A 13,406-nucleotide genomic window follows, 5' to 3' on the forward strand; every position below is an offset into this window, starting at 1 on the left:
GACACTGAGGATGACGGTGGAATCTCGAACGGTACATTTCTAGATATTTCTTGCGACGTTACTAAAGTTTGCGACGGTTGCGTCTACACGTCGCGCTCGCCTGTCTGGTTAACTTGCTTCATGATAGGAGGGGATCAAAGTTTGGTCGGGTAATAAATACGTCACAATGGCATAAGACGACGACGACGACTAAAGAATGCTGCGAGTTCTAGTCCAGAGAATTCAGCGCGGGTGAGCACGGCGCCGCCCGGCACGGCCCCCTCTACCGCCCCCGCCTACAAGAGTGGTCAAGAGCGGCGCACTAACAGTTGCACCCCGGCTGCTGCAGCGGCGGGGCGCTGTCCGTCAGCTTGGCGGTGGGCGCCCCCGTGGTGACGGCCGGGTCCGTGTCCAGGCTCTCGGACATCTTGTCGCAGATGAGGTCGACCAGGCGCTCGAAGGTCTGCTTGACGTTGACGTTGTCCTTGGCGCTCGTCTCGAAGAACTCAAAGCCTGGGCGGCAGGGGGAGGGAGGGGTTTTGCAAAGTAACGCATTTTATTTAACCAAATGTTTTCAGCAAACTTTGATTTTTTGAACCAGTAAAGGTTAACGTGCAGCCGGCCGGTCATTATAACCCAATAACTCCCTTCAGAGTGACACACCCTGCCTGGGTTATTTTGCAAGAATGAGCGGCTGGCTGCACGTTATCCTGCTTATTGCAACCACTTTATTATTAAATACAATAATACATTGAGATGTAATAGTGATTGTGCATTACAACTATAACTCAAAACTACTTTATAACTATTATGACTCGTTTAAGAGCTTCCGCTAAAAAAATTGTCACAACAACGTGGCGATCTACAAAGCCGGCCAGATGACATGAGTTTGGCCGAACGGCGGGTTGCCGTGGGAGCAGGTGAGTGCGTGTTACCGAGCTGCTCCGCCAGGAGTCTGCCGCTGTCCACCGACACCACCCGCTCCTCCTCCATGTCGCACTTGTTGCCCGCCAACACCACCTGTGCGTTGTCCCACGAGTAGGTTTTTATCTGGGTCGACCTGCACGAGAGGAACAACAGTGATGATTATAAATATCATAATCGACGACGAATGAGTAATGCCGGAGATATGGAGTATTTCTGCACGGTTGCATTATTTATTCTGAAATTTAGGAGAATGGAAAATAAAAAATCGATGGAACGCCATGTTATGGTTGTTGTGTGTCACTGTTCACGAATTGCACCGAGGTCCAACTGTAAAAACACTTTGCAATTACGATCTAAAAAGTCTGAGGCCAGTTGTTGTTTATTTTAAGCTTTCCTGTCAGTGGCGATGTCTAGAGGCTGAAACGCAAAAAAACCCAACAAAAAGAAACCATGTGATGTTTCAATTGCTCTCAGAGAACAATCACCATGCAAAACAAGAGTCAGAAAAGAAGGAAAAGGAATATGAAACTGCAGGCACAGCGACCCCTGCAGTCCACCTGCGTAAGGACAGTGCTGCGTTGACGCTGGGGGCAGGCCCGAGGCCCCGATGGAAACACCTGTGCAAGGGGCGAGCCTGTCGTTTGTTTGGTACGTTTCATTCAAATGACTTCAATGACTTCAACACAAAACTGAATTCATGCCGCAATTCATTCCCACAAATGAATTGAATGTTTTTGATTTCAAAGGCCCATTTCAATGTTTTTATTTATGTATTATTTGAATGAAGGAATCAAGCCTGGACCTGGATCTCTAAGGTAGGTCATGGAAATACAAAATGATCCAGTTAGAGATATCGTACAGCCTGTACGTGCTAGTGTGCCATCTGGGATGCAGTGAATGACTTAATAGTATTGAAAATATTGATAAATTTAGATTGGAAAAATATGAACATGTTGGCAATATCCGACGCTCCCAACACGCAGTATAAACTCTACTGGGGCTCAGAGGAAGCGGCATTGTTTGTGTTCACTGTTTGTACTGATGCCCTGTCTCATTTAATTTATAATCCACCATATAATCCAACTAATATAACCTGGTGTTTGTATTAAATGCAGAGGACAGACAGGACAAAAAGGACAAATTATTATTTTTCAACAAAATCAAAAAGAAATCAGCTCGATTATCCAATATGGTCACTGTGCAAGGGAACAGTATCTGGATATATAAATACATATTTTTTCCAATCTTTCTTCTAAATCAGACATTGAGAATCCAGACTGGATTTACGACTTTATGCTTTCTTTGTTTTTTATTTATTTATATATTTATTTATATATAAATGAATCCATTCCGTGCCTGGAAATGTTATCCACATTTTCCACGTTTTTTTTCCCCCCATCTCTCCGTTTTGGTAAACTGGGTAAATAGGGCTCGGAGCACTCGCTGACTACACTGTGACTTCAAGCCGTACGAGAGGTTTCTCTCAGAGAACTCAAATCGATCGCGAGGCAATAAGCGTCGAGCTCCGTTGCGGTCGGCCCCGGCTCGATCGCATCTCCGCCGTGGGACGCTGAGTTGCACGGCGCTCCCGTCTGTAACCTTTTCTGCAAGTGGATGCTGTCTCATCCAGGTCTCTTTCTCTCTCTCTCTCTCTCTCTCCCTCTCTCTCTGAAGTAAAGTTATTTATATATTAGTGCATAACGTGGGGGAGCGGCGGTGTTGTGCGGCGGGGCAGGAAGAAAGTAGGACACCTAACAGCACCGGCTGAACGCAGGAGCGGGGCAAGGGAGGAAGACAGATTGAGGGAGGGAGGGAGAGCAGTGTGACGTTGGCAGCCATCCCTCTCTCTCTCTCTCTCTCTCTCTCTCTCTCTCTCTCTCTCTCTCTCTCTCTCTCTCTCTCTCTCTCCCTCCGACTGGTTCTGGGGGTGCAGATGCGGGTCATTTCACGTCCGTCTGATCAGAACATTGGTTCCGACGCGGTAGACGCTGCTCCGGCGTCCACCCCCCCACTGTGCTGCACGCTGCATCCACTCACATCCTCCGCCCCAACGTGTGTGTGTGTGTGTGTGTGTGTGTGTGTGTGTGTGTGTGTGTGTGTGTGTGTGTGTGTGTGTGTGTGTGTGTGTGTGTGTGTGTGTGTGTGTGTGTGTGTGTGTGTGTGTGTGTGTGTGTGTGTGTGTGTGCGCGCGCGCGCTTCTGTGAGGGTGCAGTAGAGCTGACACGTCAAGCGCGCGGCTTGTATCGACGGCTCTCTGTTGATGAAATGGCGCTATTTTTCTCCGCCGTCACCGTATCTCTCGCCGTTTCCCCGTGCGGCGCCTGATATAGACCGGTTTCCTATTTTCTGTCTTTGTCACAGACAGGAAATGGGTACGTCACAGGCTTATTCAGGCATGGACGGGGAAGGAGCTGTTGCCATGGAAACAGCTTTTTTTCTTTCTTTTCTTTTTTTTTCTTTTTTTTTTTTCTCTCCCATCCTGCAACCTTGTCACAAGGAACAAGGCGAAGCTAAAGTGGAATTAAAGCCTATGGCAAGCACAAAAGTAGGATTGTGGTTATGTAAAGAGAAAAAACCCCGGACCCCGTTTCTGTGCTGAATGTGATTTGACCGTGTGCAGTCTGGTGGCAACTCTCAACTGGAGCCGCGGAATAATAAGTCAATGTTCATGTGTGCATTTACGTTAGTCTAGGAAATGTTACGATTGTTATGTTCGATTTGAAATGTGTCCTGTAATAAAACTGTCGAAGAGACGGGTAGTGGCAGCACAGGTTCCACATTGATTGCCATATGATTGCTCGTCGTACACCGTACACCACGTGGAAAAGCTGTTCCAACTTGCAATGAGCCCATGCTGAGTGCGATAGGCATCACCTTCTATTCAAACGAGACAAGAAAACGGAGCGGACCGCGCCTCGTTTAGATAACGTCCGATGCAGCCGTGATAAGAGCTTTCCCAAGCCGCTGTCAAGTGCCGGCGACGAAAAACAGACGGTCAGCCTCAACGCACGGACCGCGGTGGCGCCGTGACGAGTTCGGGCCGAACGGTGCTCCGATTAGTTGACGGCTTGTGCGAATTGAACGTTTGTTTCTGTCGGCGTCGCCTAAGCGGTGATTCAGATCGAGAGATTTCTGCCTCCCCTAATCCCCGGCCGCCCCCTTTTGGGCCGCCAGGCTGGGAAAACCCCGGGGACCGAGGATGGGAATACAGGGCACGGTACACTTCAAGGCTCTAACGGTCGTGGGAAGGAGAAATATAATCAGCGAAAAATGTAAATGAAACGCAAAATGTCATTTCAAGCCGCGTTTTTTCTTTTTTTTTTTTTTTTTTTGAGCCCTTTTGAGAATAGAACACTAACCCAGAAACCCGGTTAGTGGGCCTCTCCGTTCTTATTTTAAGACGTACGTGCATCGTCATAAATCACGGGGTCTGGGCTCAGACTCGCTCTGCAGCTCGCAGCCTTTTGTTAAGTGACTCAGGAGTAAACTGCAATCATGACCTTGACGAGAGAGAGAGAGAGAGAGAGAGAGAGAGAGAGAGAGAGAGAGAGAGAGAGAGAGAGAGAGAGAGAGAGAGAGAGAGAGAGAGAGAGAGAGAGAGAGAGAGAGAGAGAGAGAGAGAGAGAGAGAGAGAGAGAGAGAGAGAGAGAGAGAGAGAGAGCTCAAACAACCAGATCAATACCTGACTGTGCAGGGGGGGGGGGACAGATAGAGATTGAAAGGAAGGTCAGCTATTTAAATCCCTGATTCAGAGACAGAAACATATCCAGTAATTAGTCACATGGGGCATACGGGCGGGGTCAGGAATGGCTTTCTTTTCAGTTTCTTCTTCATCTAATGGACCACATGTGATTTATTCACCAAAGCACAAGCGCATATAAAATAAACTATACATTTCATTAACTGGGTATGAGTGGACGCATGCTTACCAGTCCTGCACGGCACCAAAGGACTCCTCGTTGGTGATGTCGTACATGAGGATGAAGCCCATGGCTCCTCGGTAGTAGGCGGTGGTGATGGTCCGGTAGCGCTCCTGGCCCGCCGTGTCCTAAACACACACGACAGCAACAAGCACCACGTGCATTGCTGTTATTTCAAACGGTACTATGATGGAAAGGATAGTATTGCCAACGAGGATCAGAATCAGAAGGACTTTATTCCGCCGGGTGCATTTACATGTGTGTGCATGTGTGAATTTGTCGTGCTGAGGATTTGTGTCTACAGACGATTAGCACAAAGAAATGAAATTAAAGGAAATATCTTAACAGTCTGAGAAAAAAAATATTAAAAATTATATTATAAATAATAATACAATAAAATTGAATGTAAAGTTAAAAAATAGTTGTCAAGCATACACAAATAGCCGAAAAAGGTAAAACAAAATAGTCAAATATAAAGAATATGCAATGCGATTCTATGCGCAGGACAGGTTATTGGTATGGGTATTAATTATATATTTGTTGTATTTACTCAGCGCTCAATCACATACTGTACGTGAACATACAAATACTACATTACTATTACAACAAAAACAAACATATGATAATGATATTTTTATGTAGATCGTGTGTTCAAATGTTTTGAGTGTGTAATTGTGTACATGCATGGCTGATCATGAAGTGTTCACCCGTGTTGCATTGCACTGAACATAATGTAAAATAACTGTCCTCTTGACATACAAGATAAGACATGCAGCCCTGAGAACCCACATGTATTCCGAGTTAAAATGAAAAAAAAAAAAAAGGTTATGTTATTAAAGCACTTCATATAATTTTTATTTTTTTTATGTGACATAGAATGCTGCAAATGCCACAACGTTTAAATAAAAAAAAGTGAATACACACTGTACGCGCATCAACCCACGAGCACGTGCGCTTAAGGTTTGGAACATTTTAATGTCGGGAAGGCACTCGGTAAGGCCCCTGATTGCTCATGTTTGAGAGCTGGATGGCTGTTTACACGTCACCTTGGAAACAAACCCACGGAGCAGCACTTCAGGCGCTTTAGGAGACAGAACTGAAACGAGGTCCATGTTGTGTAAACTATACTTGATGTTGAAGTTTAGCACTTTACTGGGTAAAAATACAGTGTTTCTAACTAAATCTTTATACAGTGGAACGATGGATGGACGGATAGATGGATGGATGGATGGATGATGGATAGACGAGTGGGTGGGTGGATGGATGGATGGATAGAGGGATAGATGTATGGGCGGGCGGGTGGATGGATGGATGGATGGATGATGGATAGACAGATAAATGGGTGGGTGGGTGAGTGGATGGAGAGGCAGATACATGGATGGGTGGGTGGATGGATGGATGTTAGACAGATGGATGGATGGATGGATGTTAGACAGATGGATGGATGGATGGATGTTAGACAGATGGATGGATGTTAGACAGATGGATGGATGGATGGATGTTAGACAGATGGATGGATGGACGGATAGATGGATGTATGATGGATAGACGGATAGAGGGGTGGGTGGATGGATGGATAGACAGATGGATGGATGGATAGATAGATGGATGTTAGACAGATGGATGGATGGATGGACGGATAAATGGATGGATGATGGATAGATGATAGATGGGTGGATGGATGGATGAATAGATGGGGGGACAGATGGATGGATGGATGAATAGATGGGGGGACAGACGGACAGATGGATGGATGGATGGATGGATGGATGGGTGGACGTGCTATTTAAAACCATCTGTTCTAGTGTGTCTCTGCAGTGGGGCTGCTCCAGTCCTGACCAACACGCAGATTCAGATTAAAGAGTGTTTGTCCGTACGTGGCTCTGTTGTCAAACCAGAAACAGCGGCTGGTGTTTGCCACGGTTTCTGGCCATCGTCAGGCGGAGCGGCTTTAGCCAGAGGACGCCTCTGACCTTCAGCACACACACACACACCCCCCGCTTGTAGCAAGTTAGCTAAAACGCTAAACAAATGTGACTTCCTTGCGACAAGCGTTCACACTCGACAAGGTGTGTGTGTGTGTGTGTGTGTGTGTGTGTGTGTGTGTGTGTGTGTGTGTGTGTGTGTGTGTGTGTGTGTGTGTGTGTGTGTGTGTGTGTGTGTGTGTGTGTGTGTGTGTGTCAACTTCAACATGTTGTAATGCACTGTGATGGCCGTTAAATAATACCCTGTGAAGATGGACAGAAACAGGTCACGCAGCAGATAAAGATGGCCGTCTTTTCTCTCCTTTGTGTCGTTAAGTTCAGATCTTTTTTTGGTTAAATCCAGTGGTGTAGTCTACGAGACGCGCAGGTACGCGCCGTGTGCCCACTGAGAAAGCTCCAGGATTTCCGTATGCCCACTTAAATACGCGCAAGGATACGCGACAATATAGTTTTGTGACAGAACTTCCACTTCAGTGATCTTGTTTTGCAAATACCGGGTGAAGTAAAACTGCATTATAATAGGTTTTGCAGGGGAGGGAATCTCCTTCATTCACCTCCCTTCATAAAATTTGTCTGTTCATTCTGTTCTTTGTCTGTGTTAACATGGTGGTTCCATACCGGAGGGGGCGTGGCTTTCAGGGCTTCCTTTGGACAGCACGCCCTTTGACACGCCCATCACATACCTGTCTGTCCTCCGTTTTTTTTTCCCGGGGTGCTCCCGCATTTTACCCTTCCCTCCCGCGGTCCTCCCGTGTAAATACTTTTCCGTGAATCTGCCGTTTTTTTAACCTTTCTAAAAAAAAACCTAAAAGAAACTCAGCCATCTCTCCGCGCCATCAGAGAAATCCTCTCTTAACAAAAGCAATGATAACACGTGTTTATTTTCCTCACCGAATTGACTGGAGACCTGCGTGTAACCGGGAGACTTTCTCAGTCACTCTCTTCCACGACTCCACCGTTCAAATCGTTTGCTTTGCAGGCGGCGCCTTCTCCCGTAATTCTGACGCACCGACCTCCACCTTTGCTCTCGTCTGGATTCATTACCGTGAGGTTTTTTGCCCTGTTTCACGAGCCTGTCGATCGATCACCAAGTTTTTAACAATACCCTTTGCGTTTCACGGCTATTTTGGTGAGGAGATTTGCTTGTTCTCGGTTACAAAAAAAAAAAAACCAAAAAAAACCCCGAAACTGATGATTCGGGTAAATAAGATCTCTGTTGAGGAGCTCAGCTCCTCGTCCGCAGCTTCGCCAGAAATCGATCCAAGAGGGCGACCGCTCCCGTGCGTGATGAGTCGAGGGTGACAGCGGTCGGGGAGTGTATCATTCAGGGTAAATTCAGCACGGGGATCCGCGCGATGAACTTGGATTAACATCGGACAAGCGATTTGTTTAATTCACTGCTGGCGACGCCTATCAACTGTCAGAGCGGCGATCTGTGTCTTTGGGGCTTGAAAATGCTTTTCTTTGCTGGTGACAAACACACTCTCCCCTTCTCAGCTTTCAGAGTTGTTTACCTGCAACCCTTGTTTTGTGCGGTGTGTTGACACACACACACACGCGCACACACACACGGCGCAGATAATAAAACCACAGAAGCCGACTTTCGAGAGCGCGGGGGGTAGGGGGCGAGCAAGATAAAAAGGTTAATATCCCTGTAGAGGAATCGGGCGGGGCCCTCCTCCGACCTCACTGTCACGGAGGTGTTATGAGACGCTTGACGGAGACGCCTCATTAAAAACGCCTCAGACATTCTTGGGTTTGCTTTTGTGGGGAAGTGTTGCTTCTGTGCTCTTCCCCACCGCGTGCCCAGAACTAACACGGTACCCGCGGCCTCCTGTCGGCCACGGTGCGGCCTCCATCTGCTGCCATCTTTTCCCGGTCGCATTTGTGAAGGATCGCTTTTCTTCGACTCTTGTTTTCCGACCGGCCACCCTTTGACCACTTAAATTCCTTTCTGGTTTTATTTTCCATTATCCTGCCATCCTGTTTCGTTTTTTATTGTAACAGTTTTCAGGTTTATGTTGCCTAAAATGTTCAAAATGTCAGGTTTATTTTCGAGTTAACTGTGAAGTTTGCTGTATATTTCACACATCTCACTTTTCCATCTACCTATCTAGTGGTTGGTCTGTCTATCTGTCTAGCTATCTATCTAATGAACCGGCCACTCCACAGCATTATTCTCATTTTAAATGGTTGAATTTAAACATTGTCTCAGTGTGTGTTGAACAAGGACAATTGCTGCAAAACCATTGTTCTCTATTTCCCAACACCAATTCCTGGAAACACGACCTGCACAATTAACACCATTTCTGATTTAATTCTCCTCTGGCAGCTGATACAGAGGGTGATTTGGATGGAAACAGAAATCCTGCAGCAGTATGTTCTTTAGCACTGAGGTGTTATTTATTTATTTTATTTTAAACCATATGTTATTTGTTAATTTGGCTTCATCTGTCTTCTTTTTCAAATAATGAGAGGTAAATGGTGACCGTTTAAAAAAATAAAAAATAAAATAAAAATACATCGCCTCCGGTCTCTTCGGGTGACGAAGGAGGAGCAGCAAAATGGAGCGACTTGATATATACAGTATATTGATCAGCAGAAAAGCCTACGGGGAGCATGTGGGGGAGACAGATGGGAGCTACGGGTCTAGATTGATATCCTAATGTGTTTTACAGGGGTCACTTTGCCAGAAAAGAAAGCCCGACAGAGATGTACCAAAGGGGGGGTGGCGGTGACGGCGGGTGTTTCTAAAAAGACCCTCCCCCCTCACAGCATAGATAGGTATAGCATAACACAGACGGACACTACACTGTGGATTGTAGCTGCTGGGAACGGACAAAATAAATCACATTCCCCAAGATTTCCACCAATTGTATTAATAATGCAAGACGCGCTCTCTGCTCTGTCGAGGATGAAAGGGGAGCAGGAATGACAATCAAATGCAAAACCTCACATCCGTGTACTAGTTTAGCTGTGAACTGCCGAAAGCCTTGTGGGGTAGTACTATTAATGCAACTTTTAAATCTTTTCTTCTTTCCGGGATTACAGTAAATGAATGAAAAACAGACTCTAAACAGATTATATTTCTAAAATTTGTTTCTCTGAGTGCTAAGCTTCTCCAACGTGACCTTTTTTGTTTTTACAACCCAGTCCACCTGGAAACAGGCCTTAGTTCTTTGGTGCGTCGTATCCCATTGTTGAAATGTGAATAGCACAATTATCACTGGCCTTACGGTCATAATAACCTAATGAGCCTCATTAGACATTCCAACTTGCTTCATCATCAATCACATGACACTTTACTTTAGAGACCAAACATTTTAAATATTTATATATTGCATATTTATGTCAAATTAGCACCAGTTTGCCGTACTTGATTTTGACTTGGGCAAAATATCACAGAGCTGATCATCTAGTTTGAGGGTCTTGCTCAGTATCATATATTAATATCAAGTATTGCAAGGTCAGAAGTAAAAAAAAAATTTAAAAAAAATTGCTTGTATAAAAACTATATTATCCAATTCTATCAACTATGATTTTTTTTTATACATACCCAGATCTGTAGTTTGATCCTTTTGTCATTCTTGTAGACAGTTTTGACTTTGAAGTCGATTCCCACGGTGCTGACGAAGGCCGAGGTGAAGGCGTCGTCTGCGTAGCGGAACAGGAAAGATGTCTTCCCTACACTGCTGTTGCCGATAATCAGCAGTTTAAACATGTAGTCGAAGTTCTGGTCCCCTCCCTCTCCCTTCCCTTTCGCATCCTGGGTGGCAGCCATCTGCAAAATGTCAACACAGACACACGGACAATTATGGCCTGGACATCAATCCCCAACATGATAAAGTCGCCGGATTTAGAGAGAGGGTTTTGAGTTTTAAAGACCTCTTTATTTAACCCGCGTAGGATTCCAACAGCACAATATGACCAAAGTAACATCAAGGAAATTGATTACGATTATTATCTGAAGAATAAATAAACACATGCTAGGATGTATAAATCAATGTTAATGTACATGTTATTCTTGGTAGTGCGCACACACACACACACACACACACACAAATATGAAATATATTTTACATGTAATCCAATTACTGTTATGAATATGTGTTCCCTTTGTTACACATGCAAAATATTTCCTTAACTGTCATATTGGGTTTTTCCACCAAACCCTGCTGCAGATCAGATCAGACCGGGTCAGATGATCTGCAAGCCTCTGGGATAGTGACAAGTCAGATAACCTGACAAATAAAACCCTTTATCATTTTAAAGTATATAATCTGCAGCGCAGCGGCGACAAAAGGAGTTCAAGAGCAACAACTGTGATCTTGGATTAAAAATGGATCTTTTCCACACGGACATGGTATGGATGTCAGGTCCGCGTTGGCAAAGCTCAACCGACACAGTGGGGGGAAATAACGGCGGATCTCAGTCCTGCACATCCCGCGTTACGTTGCTGTTCGCTTCCTTGCGAGGGAAGAAATGCCCTGCCTCGACATTTACATGGAGGCGAATCACAATCTGTTTCTTCCGCCACGTCCATTTTCATATGGAATAATCAGTATAGGAAAGGGGTGGCAAGGGTTGGTCCCCCGTTGTACAGACAATCAGGATTAAAAAAAATAAATAAAAACTGCAGAAAAGGAAACACTAAATGTAAAAAAATGTGATTCTATGCACAGGGTGAATAAAATGAAAATTAAATCAAAGGCAGGGGCTGAGTGGCAGCTGCTGGTATTGGCTGTGGGTTCACATATAAATAAAGATTGGATGTTTCTGTACAGGATGAATGAACGCAATGTAATAATACCGGTTTGAATTACGATGATGTCGATATATATCTGCGATGTTGTTGCTTTTTTACCGACAGATGTTATAAAACAGTAAAAAAAAAAAAAAAAAAAAAAAAAAAGGAAGATCCAGACAAGCGGCCTGTTCGGACGCCACGGAGCAGCGGGCAAGGCAATAAGGTCATTATTTCATTTTCAATTGATAAAATTCTCCTCTGGATAAAATTACAATTAGAACCATAATATACATATATATATATATATATATATATTCAATGCAAGACGCGCCATGGACAAACCTGCTCGGAGGGCCTCGTCTCTACGTGTGCGCGTCCGTGTTTTTGGCAGGAATCGGGATGATATTCTGTGCGTTTCTCAGCGCTGACACTTCAGCACCTGGAGCTGTCCCCTCTGGTTCGGCGAGGGTGCGTTCGCGAGAAAATGCTGCGTTCCGGTGCCACTCGGGGCTCGGCGGTTTCGGCTCCGCAGTCACCGCGGAGCCGAACACCGTGTGTTCCGTGTCCGCTGTTCGGGGGGGGTGGGGAGAACGCGGCGCCCCGCAGTCAGGGTATCTCTTTTTATTTTTTTTTTTTGGAATCTCGTGAATCCTACACGCCGCGATACATATGTTTTATATTACACGAAACACCGACAGAGTAACTGTAAGCGGTCGTGCCTTTCGAAATCCCCGCTTGGACGACGGATTTTCCCCGAGTTTCGTTTTCAGCGGAACGCAGCACAGGGCATCTTCGCTGACGTCACTGAAATAAGATGGGTGTTGTAGTTCCCTAAATGACCTGCTCCAACACATGGGGATGCAGCTCAAAAGACACACGGGACTACGTTACCCAGCGCGCACTGCGCCGCCAACAGCTGTATGGTTGACTTTTTAAGCCCGAATAACGCAATCGTCGTCGGATCTGCGCTCTTCTCAGATTTCCCAGATATTTTGGCTTTTGACCATAATAACGGAATTGTCGACAAATACTTGGAATTTGAGAGCGGACATTAACGATGAATCATTTTATCTTTCATCTTTAATACAGTGACTGGCCCTATATTATTCTCTTTTTTTAATTAGCCCATGATCGCATAGAATATAACATTTCCTCCGCTTTTCTCTCCCTTTAAAGATTTTGTCTCAAGGCAACAAAGCGTCTCTTACCTTCCCGTATAAATCCATTTATTTCGCCGGAGGTTGCGCCTCTGCAGCCGACACAAGTCCCGGGTGGGGGGAGTGGCTCGGCTTGCGTTAAACACGGCGCAACAGATTCTGACCAGATACACAAGACCTTTTGGAAAATCAATTATTTGGGCAAAGTAATAATAGCGGCCCTTTTCCTTTTGCGTCATGATCCACTTTGTCGTCACCGCCCAGGGAGCCAGGGGGCTCTGCTCCGGAGAACAGACGCGGCGAGCGGCCGAGCAAACAGAAGAGGAGACGTTATCTCTGTGGAACCGCTGGAGCGATTCTGTTGGAGGTGGCTGTCGCGCTCTCAAACAAATCAGTGCATGTACAAATAAAAAAAAAAAAAAAACAGCCCAACAAACAAATTACTAAATAAAATCCATGAACAAACTATAACGTGCATAGTTGTGTGTGCGTGCGTCTGAAACCATCTCCTCTGAACGGGACGTGAACAGGTGAGATTAAACGGTGGGTCCTGTCCAGAAAGGGGTCGGGACTTGGCACCGTCGGCGCAACCTTTGAGCCGTTTCGACGGCGGACGGACCACGTGGGAAGTTGGCGTCGGTCTGATTGGACCGTGCGTGCGAGTGTGTGTGTGTGTGTGTGTGTGTGTGTG

At 45.6% G+C, this 13,406-nt stretch overlaps 1 protein-coding gene across 1 annotated transcript; it reads right to left on the reverse strand.

Moving 5' to 3' along the window:
• Positions 1 to 301: 301 nt before the first annotated feature.
• rab3c (RAB3C, member RAS oncogene family) lies at positions 302 to 12,784 on the reverse strand (the record flags this gene model as incomplete). Its single annotated transcript, XM_080003464.1, has 5 exons — positions 302 to 492; positions 915 to 1,039; positions 4,836 to 4,954; positions 10,368 to 10,592; positions 12,767 to 12,784. 5 exons carry the CDS (start codon positions 12,782 to 12,784, stop codon positions 302 to 304), a joined length of 678 nt encoding a protein of 225 aa, XP_079859590.1.
• Between the last annotated feature and the right edge of the window lie 622 nt (positions 12,785 to 13,406).

Source organism: Zeus faber (assembly GCF_960531495.2).
Source record: "Zeus faber genome assembly, chromosome: 7".
In the NCBI taxonomy this organism is placed as follows: domain Eukaryota; kingdom Metazoa; phylum Chordata; class Actinopteri; order Zeiformes; family Zeidae; genus Zeus; species Zeus faber.